Source organism: Ornithorhynchus anatinus, chromosome 1, assembly GCF_004115215.2.
Source record: "Ornithorhynchus anatinus isolate Pmale09 chromosome 1, mOrnAna1.pri.v4, whole genome shotgun sequence".
Classification (NCBI taxonomy): domain Eukaryota; kingdom Metazoa; phylum Chordata; class Mammalia; order Monotremata; family Ornithorhynchidae; genus Ornithorhynchus; species Ornithorhynchus anatinus.
In genome coordinates, this window is record NC_041728.1 from 133,996,241 (window position 1) to 134,018,927 (window position 22,687).

General features: G+C 47.9%; 1 protein-coding gene across 1 annotated transcript in view; it reads left to right on the forward strand.

Annotated features, from left to right (window-relative positions):
- The window catches only part of SENP2 (SUMO specific peptidase 2), a 70,586-nt gene that overhangs the window by 25,764 nt on the left and 22,135 nt on the right, over positions 1-22,687 (forward strand). The window contains exons 4-8 of the mRNA XM_029068154.2: positions 5,817-5,901; positions 10,988-11,072; positions 12,001-12,175; positions 14,539-14,642; positions 21,543-21,637. Of these exons, the coding sequence (XP_028923987.1) occupies positions 5,817-5,901; positions 10,988-11,072; positions 12,001-12,175; positions 14,539-14,642; positions 21,543-21,637 (544 nt within the window). The remainder of the gene's footprint in view (positions 1-5,816; positions 5,902-10,987; positions 11,073-12,000; positions 12,176-14,538; positions 14,643-21,542; positions 21,638-22,687) is intronic.

Genomic DNA, 22,687 nt, shown 5'->3' on the forward strand with positions numbered 1-22,687 from the left:
AGCGTGGCCTGGTGGCAAGAGCGCGGGCTTGGGAGTCGGACGTGGGTTCTAATCCCGGCTCCGCCACTTGTCTGCTGTGTGACTTTGGGCGAGTCACTTCACTTCTCTGGGCCTCAATTACCCCATCTGGAAAATGGGGATTAAGACGGTGAGCCCCACGTGGGACAGGGGCTGTGTCCAACCCGATTTCCTTGTATAGACCTCAGCGCTTAATACAGCACCATTATTATTGTTGTTGTTAGTATTATTATTATTAATATTAATAATAGAAATAGCGGTGGAATTATTGAGCGACCAGTTGGTATATCAGAATATTCAAGTGACACATGCCCTTCCCACAAGGAATTTGCATCCTTCTGATCCCAGTTGTAGTATAAACCTCATTAATTTAGGTCCTGCAAATCAGAATGGGAGATAGTTTGGCCATTCAGTATAGCTCTTGTATCACCCCCAACGCTGAACACAGAGCTTGGCAGGGGCCTATTTATAGCATTTTTTAGTTGCTTATTAAATAACTGCTCCTTTACCTTCTCTCTTGTTGCCCAAAGAAGGCAGCCAAAGTAGGCAAGTTTTGGTCTTCCCTGTGGATCATGAAACCTTGGTTAATGTCTGAGTCCTAGGCCATCAGCGACGTTGAGAGAATCCTGGGAGTCGAGGTAGACGAGAGGCATAGACGCATTTTAATCTAAGAAAAAGTCACTGAGAAAGTAGAGAGGAGCTCACACGCATAAATAGGAATTTTAAATTGATTTAAACTAGATTACTGCAGTTCCTGAGGGTGACGGGCGCTGGAAGGCCCCATAGATTTGTTTTTAATGGTATTTGTTAAGTGCTTGTGTCAAACGCTGTTTTAAGTGCTGGGATAGGTATAAGTTACTGAGGTCGGACACAGTCTCTGCCCTCCATGGGGCTCGCAGCCTAAGTAGGAGGGAGAACGGGTATTTAATCCCCATTTTACAGTGGAGGAAACTGAGGCACAGAGAAGTGAAGTGACCCGCCCAGCGTCTCACGGCAAGCGACATGCAGAGCAGACGAGAGAGACGTAAGTAGAATCCGGGTCTTCAGACTCCCAGGCCCGTGCTCTTTCCACTAGGCCACGCTGCTGTTTTTTTGAGTCGGACTTCCAGATTTGCTCATCTCTGCAGAAAGTAAGTGCTCAATAAATACGATTGAACGAATGAATGAATCCTAGGTCTGCGGCAGACCTTGAAAGTTTCTCCTTGGGGGTTGAAAAGACCCCAAATGCTGATTCTCTGGCCTGTTAGACCCTTAATAATAATGATGATGGTATTTGTTAAGTGCTTACTATGGGCCAAGCCCTATTCTAAGCGCTGGGGGAGATACAAGGTAATCAGATTGTCCCATGTGGGGCTCACAGTCTTTGTGGCTCAGTGGAAAGAACCTGGGCTTGGGAGTCAGAGGTCATGGGTTCAAATCCCGGCTCTGCCACTTGTCAGCTGCGTGACTGTGGGCAAGTCATTTAACTTCTCTGCGCCGCAGTGACCTCATCTGTCGAATGGGGATTAACTTTGAGCCTCACGTGGGACAACCTGATTCCCCTGTATCTACCCCAGTGCTTAGAACAGTGCTCTGCACATAGTAAGCGCTTAACAAATACCAACATTATTATTATTAATCCCCAATTTACAGATGAGGGAACTGAGGCGCAGAGAAATGAAGTGGCTTGCCCAAGGTCACACAGCAGACAAATGGCGGAGCCGGGATTAAAACCCACATCCTCCGACTCCCAAACCCGGGCTCTTTCCACTAAGCCATGCGGCTGCTCTGACCTTGAAACTGTGTCCCTCTCCGGGCCTTATCCTCCCTCCCCTAAAATCCCCGTCCCCTTTTCGTTGCCTCAGTGAAGCTCGGGCCCCTCCGACCCAACCCCGTTATCCCGTGTGGGGTTCTTTGTTGTGGTTCGGTAAAACATCTCGTAACTTGGGCGCGGGCTTTAACCGGGTCTTTCCCCAAATCCTGATACCACGAGAACCGTTCGGGAAACTCAGGGAAATTGGAATTCAGTTTTCCGCCTGATTAGTAATGCAAACCTACGCGGTCACACCCTTAATGACTCAAGGGCCTACTTGGCAACAGGGTTTTTCTCAAGGTGTGTCACTGAGAGACTGAATCGATTTACTCTTTGTTCAAGAGTACCCCAGGCATTTACCTCTAGATACTGGTCTACTAAACAGTCTTCTGCTCCTATCTCTGGGTGTGGTGCTTCGATACTGTAATTAGGGTCAGGTCCTCCCAGTGATTTAGTTTCATGTATATACACACTCCTTTGCCATTGCCATGACATTCCCCCCCCTCATGTATTCCCAGAGTTTCCCGATTTTTTTTATCCATTATCTCAGAGACGTCTTTATCCATTATGTCTCTATCTGTCGCCGAATTGTTCTTCCCAAGCGCTTAGTACAGTGCTCTGCACACAGGAAGCGCTCAATAAATACGATTGAATGAATGATCCGAGACATTTTTGCCAGGCGAGGTTCTTGAGGAGTGGAGCGATGGTGTATGTCCTCTAGACTGTCAGCTCGGCACGGGCAGGGAATGTGACTGTTTATTGTTGTATTCTCCCAAGTGCTCAGGCTTTAGAACAGTGCTTGGCACATAGTAAGCGTTTAACAAACACCGTTGTTATTATTACAGTGCTCTGCACACAGTAAGCACTCAGTAAATATGACTGAACGAGTGAATGTCTTGATACTTCAAAGAGGTGATCCGTTTAACTGTGTAGCGTGGATTTGTTTAGCATGTGTTGCCTTTGTCCGCTCTCTAGTTTCTCTTGACCACCTAATGTCCATCCACGCTCATTCACGATAGTATTTGAGTGACTACTATTCATTCATTCAGTTTTTAATGAGCACCTCTTTTTCATTCACTCAGTCAATAGTATTGAGCACCTACTGTGTGCAAAGCACTGTACTTGGATCCCACTGCACCCTCCGGGCTTTCATCCCCGCCTCACATTCACAGTGAGATGTACATCACCCTGATTCTATTTATTTGCTTTTATTTTAATGAGATATTCTTCCCCTCGATTCTAATTATTGCCATCGTTCTCGTCTGTCCGTCTCCCCCGATTAGACCGTGAGCCCGTCAGAGGGCAGGGACTGTCTCTATCTGTTACCGATTTGTACATTCCAAGCGCTTACTACAGTGCTCTGCACATAGTAAGCGCTCAATAAATACTATTGAATGAGTCCAGACTCCTCAGATAGCTTTGCCTCTCCTCAGAATCCCTTACCTACTCCCTAAAATCTGCTTTCCGCCCCTTCGCCCCGCTGAGACCGCACCCTCTCCGAGGTCACCAAATTCTTCCTCGCCAAATTGAATGCACCCACCCTTCTCTTCCTTAATTCTCCTCAGCCTCACCCGTCTTACCTCTCTGGCTGGGCTTTCTCAGTCTCTTTCTCTGGCTTCTCCTTCAGTCCCCCGGCTCCGTTCTGGACCCCTTCTCTTCTCAGTCGGCATTCCCTCCCGTGGCGATTAGACTGTAAGCCGGTCATTGGTCAGGGATTGTCTCTATCTGTTGCCGAACTGTAAATTCCAAGCACTTAGTACAGTTCTCTGCACATAGTAAGCGCTCAGTAAATACTATTGAGTGAATGAATCTTCTGCCACAGTTTCACATACCGTCTCCCTGTGCATAACACCCTACATCTGTCTCCCTAACTCTGCCGTATTGAATGTCTTCTTTCCTCCACATGGTTGCCCTGCCACCACCTCAATATTATATATTAGTCCATCAGTCGTATTGATTGAGCACTAACTGCGTGCAGAGCACCGTCCTAAGCGCTTGGGAGGGTACGATATGAGTCGCATTCTCTCGGTAAGCGTTTGAGACTTGAGAAAATTTTCAAAGGCAGAGTAACAACGGAACGGAGCAGAGAACGGTAACGCGAGAGACCACATTCGGGTTGTACCTTAAAGGCGGAAAAGCATATCGAGGGGTGAGAAAAATTTCCTATTGGAAAAATAGATTTCGAAGTAGCGGTGGTACTTTCTGAGCACCCACTGAGTGCAGGGTGCCTTACCAAGAGCTCGGGAAAGTGCAGGGGAAGCACAGTATTTGTTTCCTGCCCACGAGGTGTTTACGTTCTAATGGTGGGGACTAGTAAGAGGGTCATTAGAAGGTACTCTCACTCAATAGTATTTATTGAGTGCTTACTCACTGGACTAAGCGCTTGGAATGGACAAATCGGTAACAGATAGAGACAGTCCCCGCCCTTTGCCGGGCTCACGGGCTAATCGGGGGAGACGAACAGACAAGAACAATGGCAATAAATAGAATCAAGGAGAAGAACATCTCATTAAAACAATAGCAAACAAGACAGCACTGTACTAAGCGCTTGGAATGTACAAATCGGTAACAGATAGAGACAGTCCCTACCCTTGACGGGCTTACAGTCTAATCGGGGGAGACGGACAGACAAAAACAATAGCGATAGATAGAATCAGGGGGATGAACATCTCATTAAAACAATAGCGAATAAACAGAATCAAGGGGATGAACATCTCATTAAAAAATAGCGAATAAATAGAATCAAGGGGATGAATATCTCATTAAAACAGTAGCAAATAAACGGAATGAAGGGGATGAATATCTCATTAGAACAGTCCTGTGGAGGTGACCTTCTTCCCTTCCCACCCCGTTCCAGAAACACCAGGCGGTGATGGTGACTTAAATGCCCAGCAAACTTACATTTCCAAGGGTCAACCTAATTGGCCTTTAGAGCCAACATACTCCTCTTCCGCCACCTATCCCAGTCCTCCAACTTTCCCGATAATCTGTCAGTCAGTCAGACCTTCCCTCTCCTCCTTCTCCCTTCTACGTCACCCTGACTTGCTCTCTTTATTCATCCCCTATCCCATCCCCACAGTACTTGTGTTCATATCCGTAATTTATTTATATTAATGTCTGTCTCCACCTCTAGACCGTAAACTCGTCTGTTATACGGTCCTCTCCCAAGTACTTAGTGCAGTGCTCTGCACACAGGAACCGCTCAGTAAGTTCGATCGACTGCATATATTTTTCGAGGATTTGTGTGCAGAGCACTATGCTGAGGGCTTGGGAGAGTAATAATAATAATGGTGGTGGTATTTGTTAAGCGCTTACTATGTGCCGAGCACTGTTCTAAACTCTGGGGTAGGTACAAGGTTATCAGATTGTCCCACCTGGGACTCACAGTTTTAATCCCCATTTTCCAGATGAGGTCACTGAGGCACAGAGAAGTGAAGTGACTTGCCCAGATTCACACAGCTGACAAGTGGCGGAGCCGGAATTAGAACCCACGACCTCTGTCTCCCAAGCCCGGGCTCTTTCCACTAAGTTGCGTTGCTTTTCTGATTCTCTAAGAGTACAATACGACCCAGTTGGTAGGTGTTTTCCCTGTCCACGAGGACCTTTCAGTCTAGAGGACTGTACCGCCATATGATTCATTCAGTCGTATTTATTGAGCGCTTACTGTGTGCAGAGCACTGTACTAAGCGCTTGATGGGGGAGAAGGTCATCTAAAATCCCTGATCCCACCCGTGAGAACCTAGTCTGCAATTCCAGTGTGTTTTGGTGAGGTTTATATTTTTGTGAAGAATGTAACAGTAGTAGTACCTTTCGGGGAATTAGTTGGCTAATTAACAATTTTTGTCTAGGAATAGTGAATTAATGTATGAAATGTGCATTGTTTTCATTTTCAGAGGCTCTTAAGTGGAATCGAAAGAGCGTAGCTGTAAGACGAGAATGATTCTCATTACAGGTGTTCTACCGAAACTGAAATGTTACGATACTTCAAAAATATCTTACGTTTCAGGTGTTCCCCAACTCTTCAAACTCTTCATCGAATGGACCGGGCCGTCAAATGGATCCTCGACCTTGGAGTGACACGCAGAAATTGGGTGAGATGCCTACTGAGCTGATTTATTTAGTTTTCCCTTTCTATCTCTTCTTACCAGCTTAGACCACGGGACGGGTTTGAGTGAAGGTAGAATCAATCGCGGGTATTCATTGAGAGCTTATACTGTGTGCAGAGCAGTGTACTAAGCGGTTAGGAGAGTACAATACTTTAGAGTTGGTAGATATCGACTAAGCCCTCCTTTCCTCTTCGCTCACTTCTTGCCCCGACTTGCTCCCTTTTATTCACCCCCCCTCCCGGCCCCCCAACACTTATGTACTAGCTGTAATTTATTTCTATTAATATCTGTTTCCCCGCTCCAGACTGTAACTCACTTTGGACAGGGAAATGGGCCCGTTTATTGCTGTATTGTACATTCATTCATTCATTCATTCATTCATTCATTCAATAGTATTTATTGAGCGCTTACTATGTGCAGAGCACTGTACTAAGCACTTGGAATGTACAAATCGGTAACAGATAGAGACAATCCCTGCCCTTTGACGGGCTTACAGTCTAATCGGGGGAGACAGAAAGACAAAAACAATAGCAAATAAGTAGAATCAAGGTGATGTACATCTCATTAACTTCTCTGTGCCTCAGTTACCTCATCTGTAAAATGGGGATTAAGACTGTGAGCCCCACGTGGGACCACCCCTTTGTCTACCCCAGCACTTAGAACAGTGCTCTGCACATAGTAAGCGCTTAACAAATACCAACATTATTATTATTAACAAAATAAATAGGGTAATAAAAAATGTATACCATTGAGGGAGGAGTACAGTGCTGAGGGGGTGGGAAGGGAGAAGGGGAGGAGCAAAGGGAAAGGGGAAAAGAGGGCTTAGCTGAGGGGAGGTGAAGGGGGGTAGAGGGGCAGCAGAGGGAGCAGAGGGAAAAGGGGAAGCTCAGTCTGGGAAGGCCTCTTGGAGGAGGCGAGCTTTAAGTAGGGTTTGGAAGAGGGGAAGACAGTTTGGCAGAGGTGAGGAGGGAGGGCGGTCCGGGACCGTGGGAGGACGTGGGCCAGGGGTCGACGGCGGGAGAGGCGAGAACGGGGGACGGTGAGGAGGTGGGCGGCGGAGGAGCGGAGCGTGCGGGGTGGGCGGTGGAAAGAGAGAAGGGAGGAGAGGTAGGAGGGAGCTCTCCCAAGGGCTTAGTTCCCTGCACAGAGTAAGCGTTCAGTGAATATCATCACGTTTGACCATCTCTGTCAGAAAAGAGCCTATAGCCTAGTGGGGGAGACTGACATTTAAAATAAACTGCGGTGGTGCTCGGGGTGGGAGGAATTAGCAAGGGCTTAAAAGGTACAGATCAAAATGCAGAGTCGGTGCAGAAAGGAGAGGGAGTAGGGGAAACGAGGGATTCGTTGGGGGACGGCCCCTTGGAGGAGACGTCATTTTTTAGTGCGGCTTTGAAGGTGGGGAGAGCAGCGTCCCGTCGTATGTGAAAGGAGAGGGGGGACGCGGGCGAGGGCTCGTTAACGGGGTGGACGAAACCCAAGTACGGTGAGTAGGTTGACTTTAGAGGAGCGAAAGCCGTGGGCTGGTTTGGAGTAGGAAATCAGAAAGGGAAGGTAGGAGGGAACGAGCTGACGGAGTGGCTTGAAGCCGACGGTGAGGAGTTCCTGTTTGACGCGGAGGTGACCGGCAACCACTGGAGATCTTGGGGAGTGGGGAGACTTGGACCGGATGGTTTTTTTTTAGAAAAATGATTCAGACAGCAGAGCCAAGTCCAGACTGGAGTGGGGAGAGACGGGATGAGGTGGGGATTTTGAGAAGAGAGGTGAGGGAGTGGAAAAAGGGGGGGGGGCGAATATTAGCGGTAATAATCATAACCGTCGTGACATTTGTTAAGCGTTCACTAAGTGCCAAGTTCTAGACTGTGCGGGAGTAGGTCAATCAGTTAATCATATTTATTGAGCGCTTACTCTGTGAGGAGCACTGTACTAAGAGTACAGTACAATAGAATCAGCGGGCATGATACCTGCCCAAAAGGAGTTTAGAATCTAGATGACCAGGCTGGACCCGGCCCCTCTTCCGCACGGTGCGTTATCTTTTCTTCTACACTTGGGCCCTCGTGCGAAAGAAATATCTACAGGGCATCCCAACCCCCGCTCTTCCCTCTCCAGCTGGCAGTGTCAGTGGTTTCATCTTTCACCAGAAGTATTTTAAACTAATCATTTTCACATCTGAGAGAAGCAAAGCGCCAATAGAACATTCTTAATCTCGGTTTTCTTTCTCATTTTTCTCATGGCATTAGATGTCACCCATTGTGTTCTCTCTGGGTTATTGCTCATTCATAAAATGAGGATTTGACTGCTCCACCACTTGTCAGCTGTGTGACCTTGGGCAAGGCACTTAACTTCTCTGTACCTCAGTTCCCTCATCTGGAAAATGGGGATTAAGACTGTGAGCCCTTTGTGGGACGTGGACTGTATCTGACTTGATTACCTCGTGTATTACCCCAGCACTTACTACAGTGCCTCACGTAAAGTTAAGCGCTTAACAAATACCATAAAATAATAGGTCATATGAGAACTACATTATGGGGTTCGAGACTCTGAGCCCCACGTGGGACAACCTGATCGCCTTGTATCCCCCTCAACGCTTAGAACAGTGCTTTGCACATAGTGAGCGCTTAACAAATGCCATCAGTATTATTATGGTGAAGAAACAAAAGTGTCCAAGCACCGATAATGTTATGTACAGGGCAGATCTACTTATCACCTCACTACTGAGTGGGAAATAACCACCACTGAGCTGGTGAAAGTCTTTTAAGGAGCTTTTTTATGGCATCTCTCTCCAATGCAGATAGATGCAATGAGCTAAATAGTTTGTAGTGTGGGTTAGAACAGTGCTTGGCACATGGAAAGAGCCCGGGCTTGGGAGTCAGAGGTCATGGGTTCGAATCCCGGCTCTGCCACTTGTCAGCTGTGTGACTGTGGGCAAGTCACTTCACTTCTCTGGGCCTCAGTTACCTCATCTGTAAAATGGGGGTGAAGACCGTGAGCCTCACGTGGGACAACCTGATTACCCTGTATCTACCCCAGCGCTTAGAACAGTGCTCTGCACATAGTAAACCCTTAACAAATACCAATATTATTATTAACAAATACTATTATTATTATGTGTTTTTCCGTAGGCTTACATGATATGAATTAAGGAGATGTTCCCAAACCTCTGGAACAGTAATGTTCTGCACCATGATGCTAAATCACTAAATTATTGTTTATTCTTTATTAAAAAAATGCAGAATATAATATAATGCAGAATATGACATCAGTTTATTCGGTAGGTGAAAAGTTGGAGTGTGATTATAAGCTTTTGCAGGAGGGTGCAGAAATAGAAGCATGATCTGCTGAGTGTAGTAGTGGTTTTTCAATGAAGGATTTATCCAATTTGGGTTGGACAGAACGCATCTTCTTAAAGCGCCTCAGAGTAGGCTAATTCCTTGTGAATGCTTGTAGGTTAATTCCGATGAGCACCTTTCCACACACCCTTTGAACCCTTGTCTCCTTGAGGACTCGTGTCTTCAGTCCTATTTATGAGATCCTCCACTTTCTTGAAAATGGACACGAGTCTCCATAAATTCCAATATTTTTAGCCGTAGGTGGGGGAAAACCACAGCCCTCGCCGCTTCGGCGTCTTGCGACGATGTGTTGGATTGTTGAAGTCGGATGAGGTTCTCACCGGAAAACAATTCCTCAGAATTAGGTGCAGTTAACTCACGGCAACCTGCATCATCCCGGTTCTAAATTAAATTGCTTCCCCCGCTTCATCTTTAGTTATCTGTTCGGCACCTCAAAATCTGATAGAAATTGTGGGCAGAGTTTCTCCAAGATGCAATCATTGTTGATGACTTAATTTCAGCCTGGGAGAAGGAGACTTAGAGAGATATTTACTTTGTCGTAAAGTTCGGCTGTAACGTGGGACTGCTAGTGCAGTTCTGTAAAAGGCCCCGAGCGATTCAGCCCGAAGCGTGGGGCGGCGTCAAAAAATACCATTTGAAGGTATCCCCAAAGAGGTTATAATCTGGGACGCGTTCACGTCCAGGAAAGCTGAACTTATTTTGTCTTTAGTGTCTTGTCTTTAACAATATACCGGAATCAAAAACAGGGCCCAGAAGTGGAAGAAAACATACCAAGTGCTGTAAATGCAGCACAAAAAAGAACAGCCTTTTTATGTACATAAAACACTGGTACTTTGGGGTTTTTTTCAGTCATACAGGCTCACGTAGGTTATTGTCATCATCTTAGAATATGAAGGATAATTACATCCATCAGTGGAATTTATTGGTCACTTGGTCTGTGCAGAAAACTGTATCGCTTGGCAAATCACATAAGAGCAAGTAGTCACAATCCCTATCCTCTAGAACACAGGAAGCGGCAGGGCCTGGCGGAAAGAGGATGGACGTGGGTTCTGATCCCGGCTCTGCCATTTATCTGCCGTGTGACGTTGGACAAGTCACTTAGCTTCTCTGGGCCTAAGTGACCTCATCTGGAAATGGGGATTGAGCCTCACTGGGAAGCGGATTGTGTCCAACCCGATGAGTTTACATCTATCCCAGCGCTCAGTTTGGTGACTGGCACATAGTGACCGGCACTGCTTAACAAATACCATTTAAAGGAATAATAAAGCTTAGTTTGCGGTTTAAAAGGTGCAGAATTTTGTTCTGGATCATTGCAGGTTTAGACCTTTAAATAATAACAACAGTAGTAATGGTATTTTTTTAAGAGCTTACTGTGTGCCAGGCACTGTACTCAGCATTGAGGTGGAGCCGAGCAAATCAGGTTGGGCACAGTCCCTGTCCCATGTGGGGTTCAGAGTCTCAAGCCCCATTTTACAGATGAGGTAACTGAGGCACAGAGAAGTTGAAGTGACCTGCCCAAGGTCACGCAGCTGACAAGTGGCAGAGCCGGGATTAGAAACTATGACCTTCTGACTCCCACACCCGGGCTCTGTGCACTCCAGCGTGCTAAAAAGAGACTGATCTCTGGGTAACACTGTAATTCAACCTGGAAAATCTGAATCCTGCTTACTTTCGAGATGCAAACTTGCTGGCAAAGCTATAGTGAAATTTGCTTTCTTTTATAGATAAGAAAACACCTAATGGAGCCAGCAATTGTACAGATAAAATGTTCCAAGATTCAAGATCTGCAAGATTTGTGCCTCTCCTCAGGTATTTGTTGGATAGGGAATATATATATACAAGGATCTGAAAGTGTCTTTCATCCCAAATACGTATTCTTTTAACCTACAGGACCAGAGTATGAAAAAAAATCCTTTAAAGAACCCTATAATTTCCTATTTCCATTTGCCATTTGGGTTTTGTAAAGTCTCTTAAAGATTACAGAGTTAAATTCTAGCTTCTACTAACCCAATCTTTGTAATAATCTCATAATATGAAATAGTAAATTGCCAGGAAATTGAGAAGGTAGGGGAGAGAAGAGGAATAAGGCAAGGCTGATGTTTTAATGGGTGGGAGAAGAGGTCCTTGAACTGTTCATCGCTTTCGCTGTTGAAATTTCCTAACCAGGCCTGATAGGTCAAGAGTCGGCGTGAGTAGCAGCATAGTGGACAGAGCACGGGCCTGGGAGACGGGAGGTCATGGGTTCTAATCCCGGCTCCGTCACTTGCCCGCTGTGTGACCTTGGACAAGTCTCCCTTCACCTCTCTGCGCCTCGGTTACCTCCTCTGTAAAATGGGGATGGAGACTGTGGGCCCCAGGTGGGACAGGGATTATGTCCAACCCGATTTGCTTGTATCCACCCCAGCGCTTAGTAGAGTGCCTGGCAAATAGTGCTGAACAAATGCCATTTTTATTATCATCATCATCTAATTGAGAACCCGAAAAGAGCAGGTTATTAACTGACTGAAACGAGTGTTGGTGCTTTCAAGAGCTCCCCGATAGAACCTGGAACCTAGAACCTCTGTTCTTGGAATTCTTTCTATATCATAAAAACATAATTTCACTAGGCTGCGCTGCTTTGCGAAGCCAAGTGGAACATTAATTGGCAACAAGCGTGTGCGTTTCTTGGGTCGTGTGAACGGTTTGACGTAAGGTAAATGTTTTCGGCTGCTCCGGGCTAATTTTGATACTATTTCAGCTTTCCTCTGAACCAGGGAGCTTGTAACCCAAGTTCAAATGGCAGTCGGCATAACAGATACCTTCCAGCGAGCTTCTTACCGTGGAAACGGCCCATTCGTGAGTGTGGGACATCAGAACCGTATTCTTCTGAAACCGGCAAAACTCTCAGAAGACCACACTACACCGTGGAAGAGGCATGCCCCGTTTTGTCAACTTTGTTTCTCCAGTGTCCTTAAAGCATTTGATGTAAATGTCCTAGTAATGCCGATTGCTTCAGAGGCAGCGGGAAGCAGCGTGGCTTAGTGGAAAGAGCACGGGCTTTGGAGTCAGAGGATGTGGGTTCCAGTCCCACCTCCGCCACTCGCCTGCGGGGTGACCTTGGGCAAGCCGCTTAACTTCTCTGTGCCTCAGTTCCCTCATCTGGAAAATGGGGATTAAGACTGTGAGCCCCACGTGGGACAACCTGATCACCTTGTATCTACCCCAGCACTAAGAACAATACCCGGCACATAGTAAGTGCTTAACACGTACCATGATTATCGTTATTATGAGGTGACTGAGGCCCAGAGAAGTGAAGTGACTTGCCCAAGGTTACACAGCAGAGAAGTGGCGGAGCCGGGATTGAAACCCACGACCTCTGACTCCCAAGTCCAGGCTCTAATTCACTAGACAGAGAAGGGTGGTCTCCGGGGGAGTCGGGATCCACACCCTGTACTCATTAGTTGAGGGATAGTTGGAACACGTAGGCAGCCTCACAGGCAGAGCCATGGAATTCTTGTGGATGCTCAATTTTCAGAAAATGTGTTCTGCCTAAGAATTTGCTTTTATGGGTGGTCTAAGAAATATATTTTTATCATTCATTTGTGTTTTGTGTGGGTGGGTGTGTGTGTTGTAGCTTCACCTGCTCTTTTCAATAAACAGCATGGCGTAGTGGATCGAGCACGGGCCTGGGAGTCGGAAGGTCATAGGTTGTGATCCCGGCTCGGCCACTTGTCCACTTAGGCAAGCCACTCACTTCTCTGGGCCTCGGTTACCTCATCTGTAAAAGAGGGATGTAGAATGTAAGCCCTGCGAGGGGCCCGGACTGTGTCCGGCTGAATTTGCTTGCATCCACCCCGGTGCTTAGTACAGTGCCTGGCACATAGTAAGCCCTTAACAAATATCATTATTATTATAATGAGTTCATTTCCCCATCCCAGACTTTTCCTGACATGGGAAAATGATTAGGTCTAGCACCCCCGCAACTCATCATTAACAACTATCATTCAGGATATTGGTTTAATGGACTAAAGCTAGTTAATTGTTGATAAGTCATAGTCTTACAGGTCACTTCCCATGGATCTCTCCTCGTCTGTAAAATGGGGATGAAGACTGTGAGCCCCACGTGGGACAACCTGATTCCCCTGTGTCTACCCCAGCGCTTAGAACAGTGCTCTGCACATAGTAAGCGCTTAACAAGTACCAACATTATTATTTATCCCTCCCTTAGAGACCTTGTGGCTAAAAAGGATATGTTGTGCTTATTAAGAACAGGACTCCTAACCCCTCAGCAGAACCAGTTGAATTGACCAGGAAAATGTCTACTCAGCTGTACATTGAATTTTCTTTTGTCTGCGTGTGGCTTTTCTTAAGTGCTTACTATGTGCCAGGCGCTGTACTAAGCACTAGGGTATAAACAAGATGATCGGTTTGGACGCAGTCCCTATCCCACAGAGGGCTGACAATCTTACTCCCCAAATTAAAGAGGAGGGAACTGAAGCACAGAGAAGATAAGTGACTTGCCCAAAGTCACACAGCAGACAATTTGGGGAGCCAGGATGAGAACCCAGGTCCTTCTGATTTCCAGGCCCGTGCTGTTTGCGCTAGGCCGTTCTGCTTTTCTGCTGCTGGTTGGATTCTCTTTGGGAAAAGAAGTGAGTACAGATAGAGGAAGACAACTGGGTATTTTATTGAATGGTTTAAAAGCGTTGGGTTTGGGAAGTAGTGAGGCCTAGTAGAAAGAGCAAGATCTTGGGAGTGAGAGAACTCGGGTTCTAATCCCCACTCCACCGCGTACCTGCTGTCTGACCTTTGGCAAGTCATTTCACTTCTCTGTGTCTCAGTTTCCTCATCTGCAAAATGGGGATTCAACGCCCGTTCTCCTTCCTGCTTGTGAGCCCCATGTGGGACCTGATTATCTCGCATCTACCCCACAGTCTAGTACAGTGCTTGGCACAGAGTAAGCATTTAAATGCCACAGTTGTTATTTTTACGTCATATTTTAAGATGAGAAGTTCAGTCACTCATATTCATTCATTCATTCAATGGTATTTATTGAGCGTTACTATGTGCAGAACACTGTACTAAGCACTTGGACAGTACAATTCAGCAGTAAAGAGAGACAGTCCCTGCCCACAGCAGGCTTTTATGCTTATAATCCCTCATTGTTTTGGGTCCTGGGTGACTACTGGTGCCAAAACTACATAAGCTTCCTTTATACATATTTGCCTTGTTTAATCCAAATTAGATTGCCGACATACTCATTTTTGTTTCTTGTCTTTTTTCTTTCCATCATTAGGGTGTTCAGAGAGAGGAACGAGAAAAGTACAGAAAACTTTTACAGCGACTTAAAGAAGGATGCCCGGGAAACCATTCCACTCCTATTACTGGAAAGCATTGCAGGTAAAGAAAAGCAGGGTGGACTCTAATGCCAAATACCGTCTTGATTTTTATCGGTAGGTAAAGAGAAGTCATAGTGGAAGGAGCATGTGTAGAAATTGTGAGTTTGATTAGAACTTCTCTGCGGTTGGTTGGTGTTTTCCGTGCTTAACTTTGGCCAATACTGAGGAATCTGGGGGAAGCCGACCATAAATATTTCTTGGATGGCAGACATGTAAACTGATTTAAAATGTAAGAATGCGGGTCAAGTATCCGACCAATGACTCGTCCCTCTCTGAAAACCCCTTTTGGAATTTTGGCAAGTTTGACTGGACTTCTGTGTAGTTGAAAGAGCAGCGTGGCTCAGTGAGAAGCAGCGTGGCTCAGTGGAAAGAGCCCGGGCTTTGGAGTCAGGGCTCATGAGTTCGAATCCCGGCTCTGCCACTTGTCAGCTGGGTGACTGTGGGCAAGTCACTTCACTTCTCTGGGCCTCAGTTCCCTCATCTGTAAAATGGGGATTAAGACTGTGAGCCCCACGTGGGACAACCTGATTCCCCTGTGTCTACCCCAGCGCTTAGAACAGTGCTCGGCACATAGTAAGCGCTTAACAAATACCAACATTATTATTATTATTAGATATGAAACTTAAATTAATCAGTTTCTTAAAGCTCCTGCCTTGTTTTCCTCTCTGGTTTTTTATGAATAATAATGATGGAATACCTTTCCAGATGAGGTAACTGAGGACCAGAGAAGTTAAGCGACTTGCCCAAAGTCACACAGCTGACGTGCGGCCGAAGCAAGATTAGAACCCCCGACCTCTGGCTCCCAAGCCCGGGCTCTTTCCACTGAGCCACGCTGCTCCGTTTCTGCTTTTCCTATTTTATCGACTCCTTGGAATCAGTAATAAGAATAGTAACGATATTCGTTAAGCGCTTACTATGTGTCAGGCACTGTTCTAAGCGCTGGGGTAGACCCAGGGTAATCAGGTTGTCCCACTTGGAGCTCACGGTCTTAATCAGCCTTCATCCCATTCTCCATCCTCCCCTTAGTGGGAGATGCAGGTGATAGTGGAAACCAGTAAGAAGAAAGCTTCGGTAGACCACTTATAGAGTTGAATAGATTCTCAGCCGGTCAGTAGCATTCACTGAGTGCCTTCTGTGTGTATTCATTCATTCATTCAACAGTATTTATTGAGCGCTTACTATGTGCAGAGCACTGGACTAAGTGCTTGGAATGGACAGCCCGGCAATAAATAGAGTCAATCCCTGCCCATTGACGGGCTTACAGTCTAATCGGGGGAGACGGACAGACAAAAACAATAGCAGTAAATAGAGTCAAGGGGAAGAACAGCTCACTAACAAAATAGGGAAATAAAAATCTGTACAAATGATCAGAAGAGCACAGTGCTGAGGAGAGGGGAAGGGAGAGGGGGAGGAGCGCAGAGGGAAGGGGGGAAAGGGGCTTAGCTGAGGGGAGGTGAAGAGGGGGCAGAGAGGGAGCAGAGGGAGCAGAGGGAAAAGGGTCATGTACTGCGCACATGGAAACGTACAATAGGTTTAGAGGAGCGCTCAAGAGGTTTGGAATCTAACGTGGGAGACGGACATCAAGTAATTTAGAGAAAGGAGGAAAAAGTGCTTCGATAGTGTTCATAAATGAGTATGTACAAAAGCGAAGTGGGAGGTTACGAGTGACTAAGTAGCGTACTTCTTTTGTTCCTATTTCTCTACCCGCTCCCTCGGAGAACTGATTTGCTCCCCCTGCTTCAACCACCATCTCTACGTGGATGATTCCCAAATCTGCCCCTCCAGCTCCTGCCTCTCTCCTCTGCAGTGTCACATTTCCTCCTGCCATCAGGACATCTCTGCCCGGATGTCCCCCTGCCGCCTCAAACAGAGCTCTTCACCTTCCCGCCCAAACCGTGTCTTCCCCCCGACTTTCCTACCGCTTTAGACAGCACCACCACCATCCCCGTCTCACAGACCCGTAACTTTGGCATTATCCTCAACGCTTCTCTCTCGCTCAGCCCACGCAGCCGCGAAATTGTCGGATTTACCTTCCCGGCACCCATTTAATCCACCGTCTCCTCTCCGTCCGTCCGTGCCACGGGGCCGATGGAGCACTCATCGTATCCCAACTACTGCGTCGACCTCTTTTCTGACCTTCCAAAGATCACGTGTCCTCCGAGAGGCCTTCCGTGACTAAGCCTTCATTTCCCCTTACTCTCCCTCCCGTCTCCGTCATTTATGCCCTTTGGGTGCCCTTCAGCCCAAAACGTAAGTAGAGAAGCAGCGTGGCTCCGTGGAAAGAGCCCGGGCTTTGGAGTCAGAGGTCATGAGTTCAAATCCCGGCTCTGCCACTTGCCAGCTGTGTGACTGTGGGCAAGTCGCTTCACTTATCTGTGTTTCAGTTCCCTCATCTGTAAAATGGGGATGAAGACTGTGAGCCCCATGTGGGACAACCTGATTCCCCTGTGTCCACCCCAGCGCTTAGAACAGTGCTCGGCACATAGTAAGCGCTTAACAAATGCCAACATTATTAACATAAATATCCATATCCATAATTTATTTTAACGTCCGTTCCTCTGTCCAGACTGTAAGGTTGTGGTCAGGGAACCTGTCTGCCGACTCTTGCGTCGTACTCACCCGAGGTCTAGTACAGTGCTCTGCACACAGTGAGAACGTAATAAATTCCACCGATGGATTCATTGACCTCTCTGCATCCTGTTTAAAACCTTCTCCAGCAGCTCTGCTCCCTGGATCATTTTTCAGTCATTCGGTCTACGTCTCCCCACTTGTCAGAACCGTCCAGTGGTTGCCTTTAGAGAAGCAGTGTGGCTTAGTGGAAAGAGCCCGGGCTTGGGAGTCAGAGGTCATGGGTTCTAATCCCATCTCCGCCACCTATCAGCTGTGTGACTTGGGGCAAGTCATTTAACTTCTCTTTGCCTCAGTTACCTCATCTGTAAAATGGGGAGGAAGACTGTGAGCCCCACGTGGGACAACCTGATCACCTTGTAATCTCCCCTAGTGCTTAGAACGGTGCTTTGCGCATAGTAAGCGCTTAACAAATACCAGCAGTGTAATTATGATCATCCACCTCCATATCAAATAGAAACTCCCTGCCAATCAGCTTGAAGTCACTCGATCAGCTCTTTCCCGTGTTCTTTCCTCCGACAGCCCACCCCCACTCTGCTCCTCTAACAACAGCCTACTCTCTGTCCCTCTGTCTCATCTATCGTGCTTCCAACCCCATGTCCACAGTGTAGTAGATAGAGCCCGGCAGGGAGTCAGAAGGTCACGCGTTCGAATCCCTGCTCCGCTGCTTGTCTACTGGGTGACCTTGGGCAAGTGGTTTCGCTTCTCTGGGCCTCAGTTCCCTCTTCTGTAAAATGGGGATTGAGACTGTGAGCCCCATGTGGGACAGGGACTGTGTCCAACCTGATTTTCTTGCATCCAGCCCAGCGGAACCCCGGAACCCCGACCCGGAGCACCCCAGCACTGGCGGAAGGACCTCCCAACCCGGACCCGTTGAGGCGGGGCCGGGGCCAGCTTTCGAGGAGGAGGCCAAGCCTCCAGAGCGGATGCCCAGATAATTCTAGCATGTCTTAGTGGATAGAGCCCGGGCTTGGGAGTCAGAGGTCATGGGTTCTAATGCCGGCTCCTCCACTTATCAGCTGTGTGACTTTGGGCAAGTCATTTTACTGTGCTTTGGTAATCTCATCTGTAAAATAGGGATTAAGACCGTGTGCCCCATGTGGGACAACCTGATTACCTTGTATCTACTCCAGCACTTAGAACACTGTTTGGCACATAGAGCTTAACAAATACCATAATTATTATTATTATTACATAGTAAGTGCTTCACAAATACCATAATAATTAACAAATACCGTAATTAATTATCATCCTGCCTCTGGCCCGGAACTTCCCCTTCCTAACTGACGTTCCACCTGTCTTCACACCTTCAAAGCCCTCTTAAAATCACATCTCCTCCAAGAGACTCTCCCCAGCTAGTCCCTTATTTGCCCTACTCTCTCTCCCTTCTGGATTGCCGACACACTTGTCAGTGTTAATAATAGTAATAATAATAATGTTGGTATTTGTTAAGCGCTTACTATGTGCAGAGCACTGTTCTAAGCGCGGGGATAGATACAGGGTAATCAGGTTGTCCCACGTGAGGCTCACAGTTAATCCCCATATTACAGATGGGGTAACTCAGGCACAGAGAAGTGACTTGCCCACAGTCACACAGCTGCCAAGTGGCAGAGCCGCGATTCGAACCCATGACCTCTGACTCCCAAGCCCGGGCTCTTTCCACTGAGCCACTTTGGTACTCACACCAACCCACATCACTTTAAGTAATTATGCTTATACTCTACTATTTCCCCTATCCCAAATTGATTGCAGTGTCCGTCTTCATTCACTTCATTCAATAGTATTTATTGAGCGCTTACTATGTGCAGAGCACTGTACTAAGCGCTTGAAATGTACAAATCGGTAACGGATAGACCGTAAGCTCCATGTGGCAGGAACTGTGTCTACCAACTCTGTCGCATTATACTTTCCCCTACGTTGAATACAGTGAATCGGTGCAGTGACTGTTCAGTAAATACCAATTGATCGATTGCCCAAGGTCACACAGCAGACAAGCGTGACTCCCCGGCCCGTGCCCTATGCGCTACGCCACGCCGCTCCGATCGTTTTGCTTAGCGGTTAGGTCCTCTGTGCATCGTCTGCAATTTTCTATTTCCCGCTTAAGTTCCTTAAGTATTTGACTCCCCCCAAATTGAGGACATTTTAATTGCGTTTTCCTTTGTAGTTATCTTTCTTTCTCCTGTCTGCCACGTCTGCCTCCTTGCTTACCTCCCCGCCTCCTGTCTCTCCCTGCTCCAGTCCATACTTCATTCTCATGCACGGATCATTTTTCTAAAAAAAGGTCAGTCCGTGTCCGCTCACTCCGCAGGAAACCTCTCCAGGCAGCCCGTCCACCTCCACGTGAAACAGAGACTCCTTACCTTCGGCTTTAAAGTCCTCAATTAACCCGTCCCATCGCACCTCGCTCATCTCCTATTATAGCTCAGCCCACCCGCTTTGCTCCTCTAGTGCCAGTTTACTCGCTATGTTCTGATGATGATAATTCTAGTAGCTGTTAGTAATAATGTTGGTATTTGTTAAGCGCTTACTATGTGCAGAGCACTGCTCTAAGCGCCGGGGGAGATACAGGGTAATCGGGTTGCCCCACCTGAGGCTCACAGTTAATCCCCATTTTACAGATGAGGGAACCGAGGCACAGAGAAGTGAAGTGACTCGCCCACAGTCACACAGCTGCCAAGGGGCGGAGCCGACATTCGAACCCGTGACCCGACCCCCGAGCCCGGGCTCTTTCCGCTTAGCCACGCTGCTTCTCCAAGCGCTTACTATGTGCCAGGCACTGTACAAATCGCCGGGGAGGATACGAGCAAATCGGGTTGGACACGGTCCCTGGCCCACGTCGGGCTTCCAGTCGCAATCCCCATTTTACAGATGAGGAAAGTGAGGCCCAGAGAAGTGAAGCGGCTTGCCCCAGGTCACACAGCAGACAAGCGGCGGAGCCGGGATTAGAACCCACGACCTCCTGACTCCCAGGCCCGGGCTCCATCCGCTCCACCCCGTTGCTTCCCTGATCTCCTCTATCTCACCGCTGACCGCTTTCCCACATTGTCCCCCCAACCTCGAATTCCTTCCCCGTCCGCGTACACCAGACCACCACTCTCCCTACCTGCAAAGCGGCGTCGAGTCCACATCTCCTCCATGAGGCCTTCCCTGATTAAGTCCCCCTTTCCCCGGCTCGCTCTCCCTTCTACGGAGCGTACGATAGAACAATCGATAATAATAATGTTGGTATTTGTTAAGCGCTTACTATGTGCAGAGCACTGTTCTAAGCGCTGGGGGAGATGCAGGATGATCAGGTGGTCCCTCGTGGGGCTCACAGTTTCAATCCCCATTTTACCGATGAGGGAACTGAGGCACAGAGAAGTTAAGTGACTCGCCCGCTCAAGCGGCAGAGCCGGGATTCGAACCCATGACCTCTGACTCCGGAGCCCGTGCTCTTTCCACTGAGCCACGCTGCTTACCCGACAAGTTGCCGTAGGATTTACGTACAGAAGAATGAGCAGGGTGGTTGTCCTGGGTCCAGCTTCCCCTGACCAGAACTAGGAAACGTTCTTCCGACGTCACGTAAATGTCTGGACACAGTGCAGTAGAGGGTCAGGGAAAAGGGTTATATAATAATAATAATAATAATGTTGGTATTTGTTAAGCGCTTACTATGTGCCGAGCACTGTTCTAAGCGCTGGGGGAGACACAGGGGAATCAGGTTGTCCCACGTGGGGCTCACAGTCTTCATCCCCATTTTACAGACGAGGGAACTGAGGCCCAGAGAAGTGAAGTGACTTGCCCACAGTCACACAGCTGACAAGTGGCAGAGCTGGGATTCGAACTCATGAGCCCTGACTCCAAACCCCGTGCTCTTTCCACTGAGCCACGCTGCTTCTCAGCGTGCAGCACAGTGCTGTTCGCCGTCGTCCGCGCCCCACGTTCTTCAGACACAACCGCGTGCGTTCTCTCATCATCATCAGCGTATTTACTGAGCCCTTGCTGGTGCGGAGCGCTGTACTGATCGCTTGGGAGAGGACGGTTCAACGGAGTTGGTAGAAATGTTCCCTGCCCACAGTGAGGTTTGCGGGGAATCGAGGTGTAATGCGTCTAGCCCGTCTTGAGAATCGTACTTGCGAGTTGTTGCCGCGCGGTACTTTCCAAGCGCTCAGCACAGCGCTCTGCCCACAGCGCTCGGTAAATAAGAATGAATGAGAAGCTTTCGGACTCGCCGGCGAATAATCTGGTAAGAGTGTTCTTGGTGTCGGATCGTCTCATTCTGCTCTCCTTTAAGTCCTCGGCAGTATCCCAAGGAAGCATTAAGTAGCAGTGGCTGGGGAGAAGATCGCTACCATGGAATGAGAACAAACCAGTTCCTTCCAAAGCAGTGTGAGTTCACCATTACAACCCCCATCTTGGGTCGATTTCATTTTGCGAGTGTCCCCGGGTCAGTCTTAAATTTGGAAAGGGGAAGTTTTTCTGAAGAGCCCGGCCCCGGGTTCTGAAGTGTTCTCCAACGCCACGGTGTTCACTGAAGCATCTCAGCTGACGGGACGCAGTGACCGACGGGATGGAGCCCGGGCCTGGGAGTCAGAAGGTCTCGGGTTCTAATTCCGCTGCGCCACCGGTCTGCTGTGCGGCCTTGGGTGAGTCACTTCACTTCTCTGGGCCTCAGTTACCTCGTCTGTTTAAATGGGGAAGCGAGACTGTGAGCCCCACGTGGGACGGGGACCGTGTCCAATTTGCTCGTATCCACCCCAGCGCTTACTTAGTACGGTGCCTGGCACGTAGTAAGCACTCAAGTGTCATAATTATTATTATTAGTTATTATTATAGATGAATGATTAGGTTGACAGAATGGACAGATCCCTCACTGAAAATGTTTTATCTTTGGTAAACCTTGAGTAAGGTAGCTTCGGGTCCACTATATCTTACCAAGTGTTAGCTCTGAGCACGTGGGATTGTTCACAGGTCGACGTCTATAAAAGTGAAGGCTGCTGTGGCCTTAGGGAACTTTTTTGGGGGGGATTTTTATGGTATTTGCTAAGTGCTTACTATGTGCCGGGCACTCTACAGAGCACTAGCAGAGATACAGAGTAATCAGGTTGGACAACAGTGCCTGTCCCACGGGAGGTTCACGGTCTTAATCCCCATTTTACAGATGAGGCGTCTGCGGCACGGAGAAGCGAAATGACTTGCCCGAGGTCACGCAGCGGACAAGTGGCGGAGCTGGGAATTAGAACCCGGGTCCTTCTGACCCCCAAGCCCGGGCTCCGTCCATAGGCCATGGCTGCTTCTCATTTTGACCCCCGTCATCCTCGATAAGACTTTCGTCATGGTTTCTCGCCATCTGGAAACCAGCGTGTTTGGCGCTTTGAAAGTGACCGAGTGCCAGCCACATTGTGCATGTGATTTGCTTTGGCCAAAATTAATTCTTTC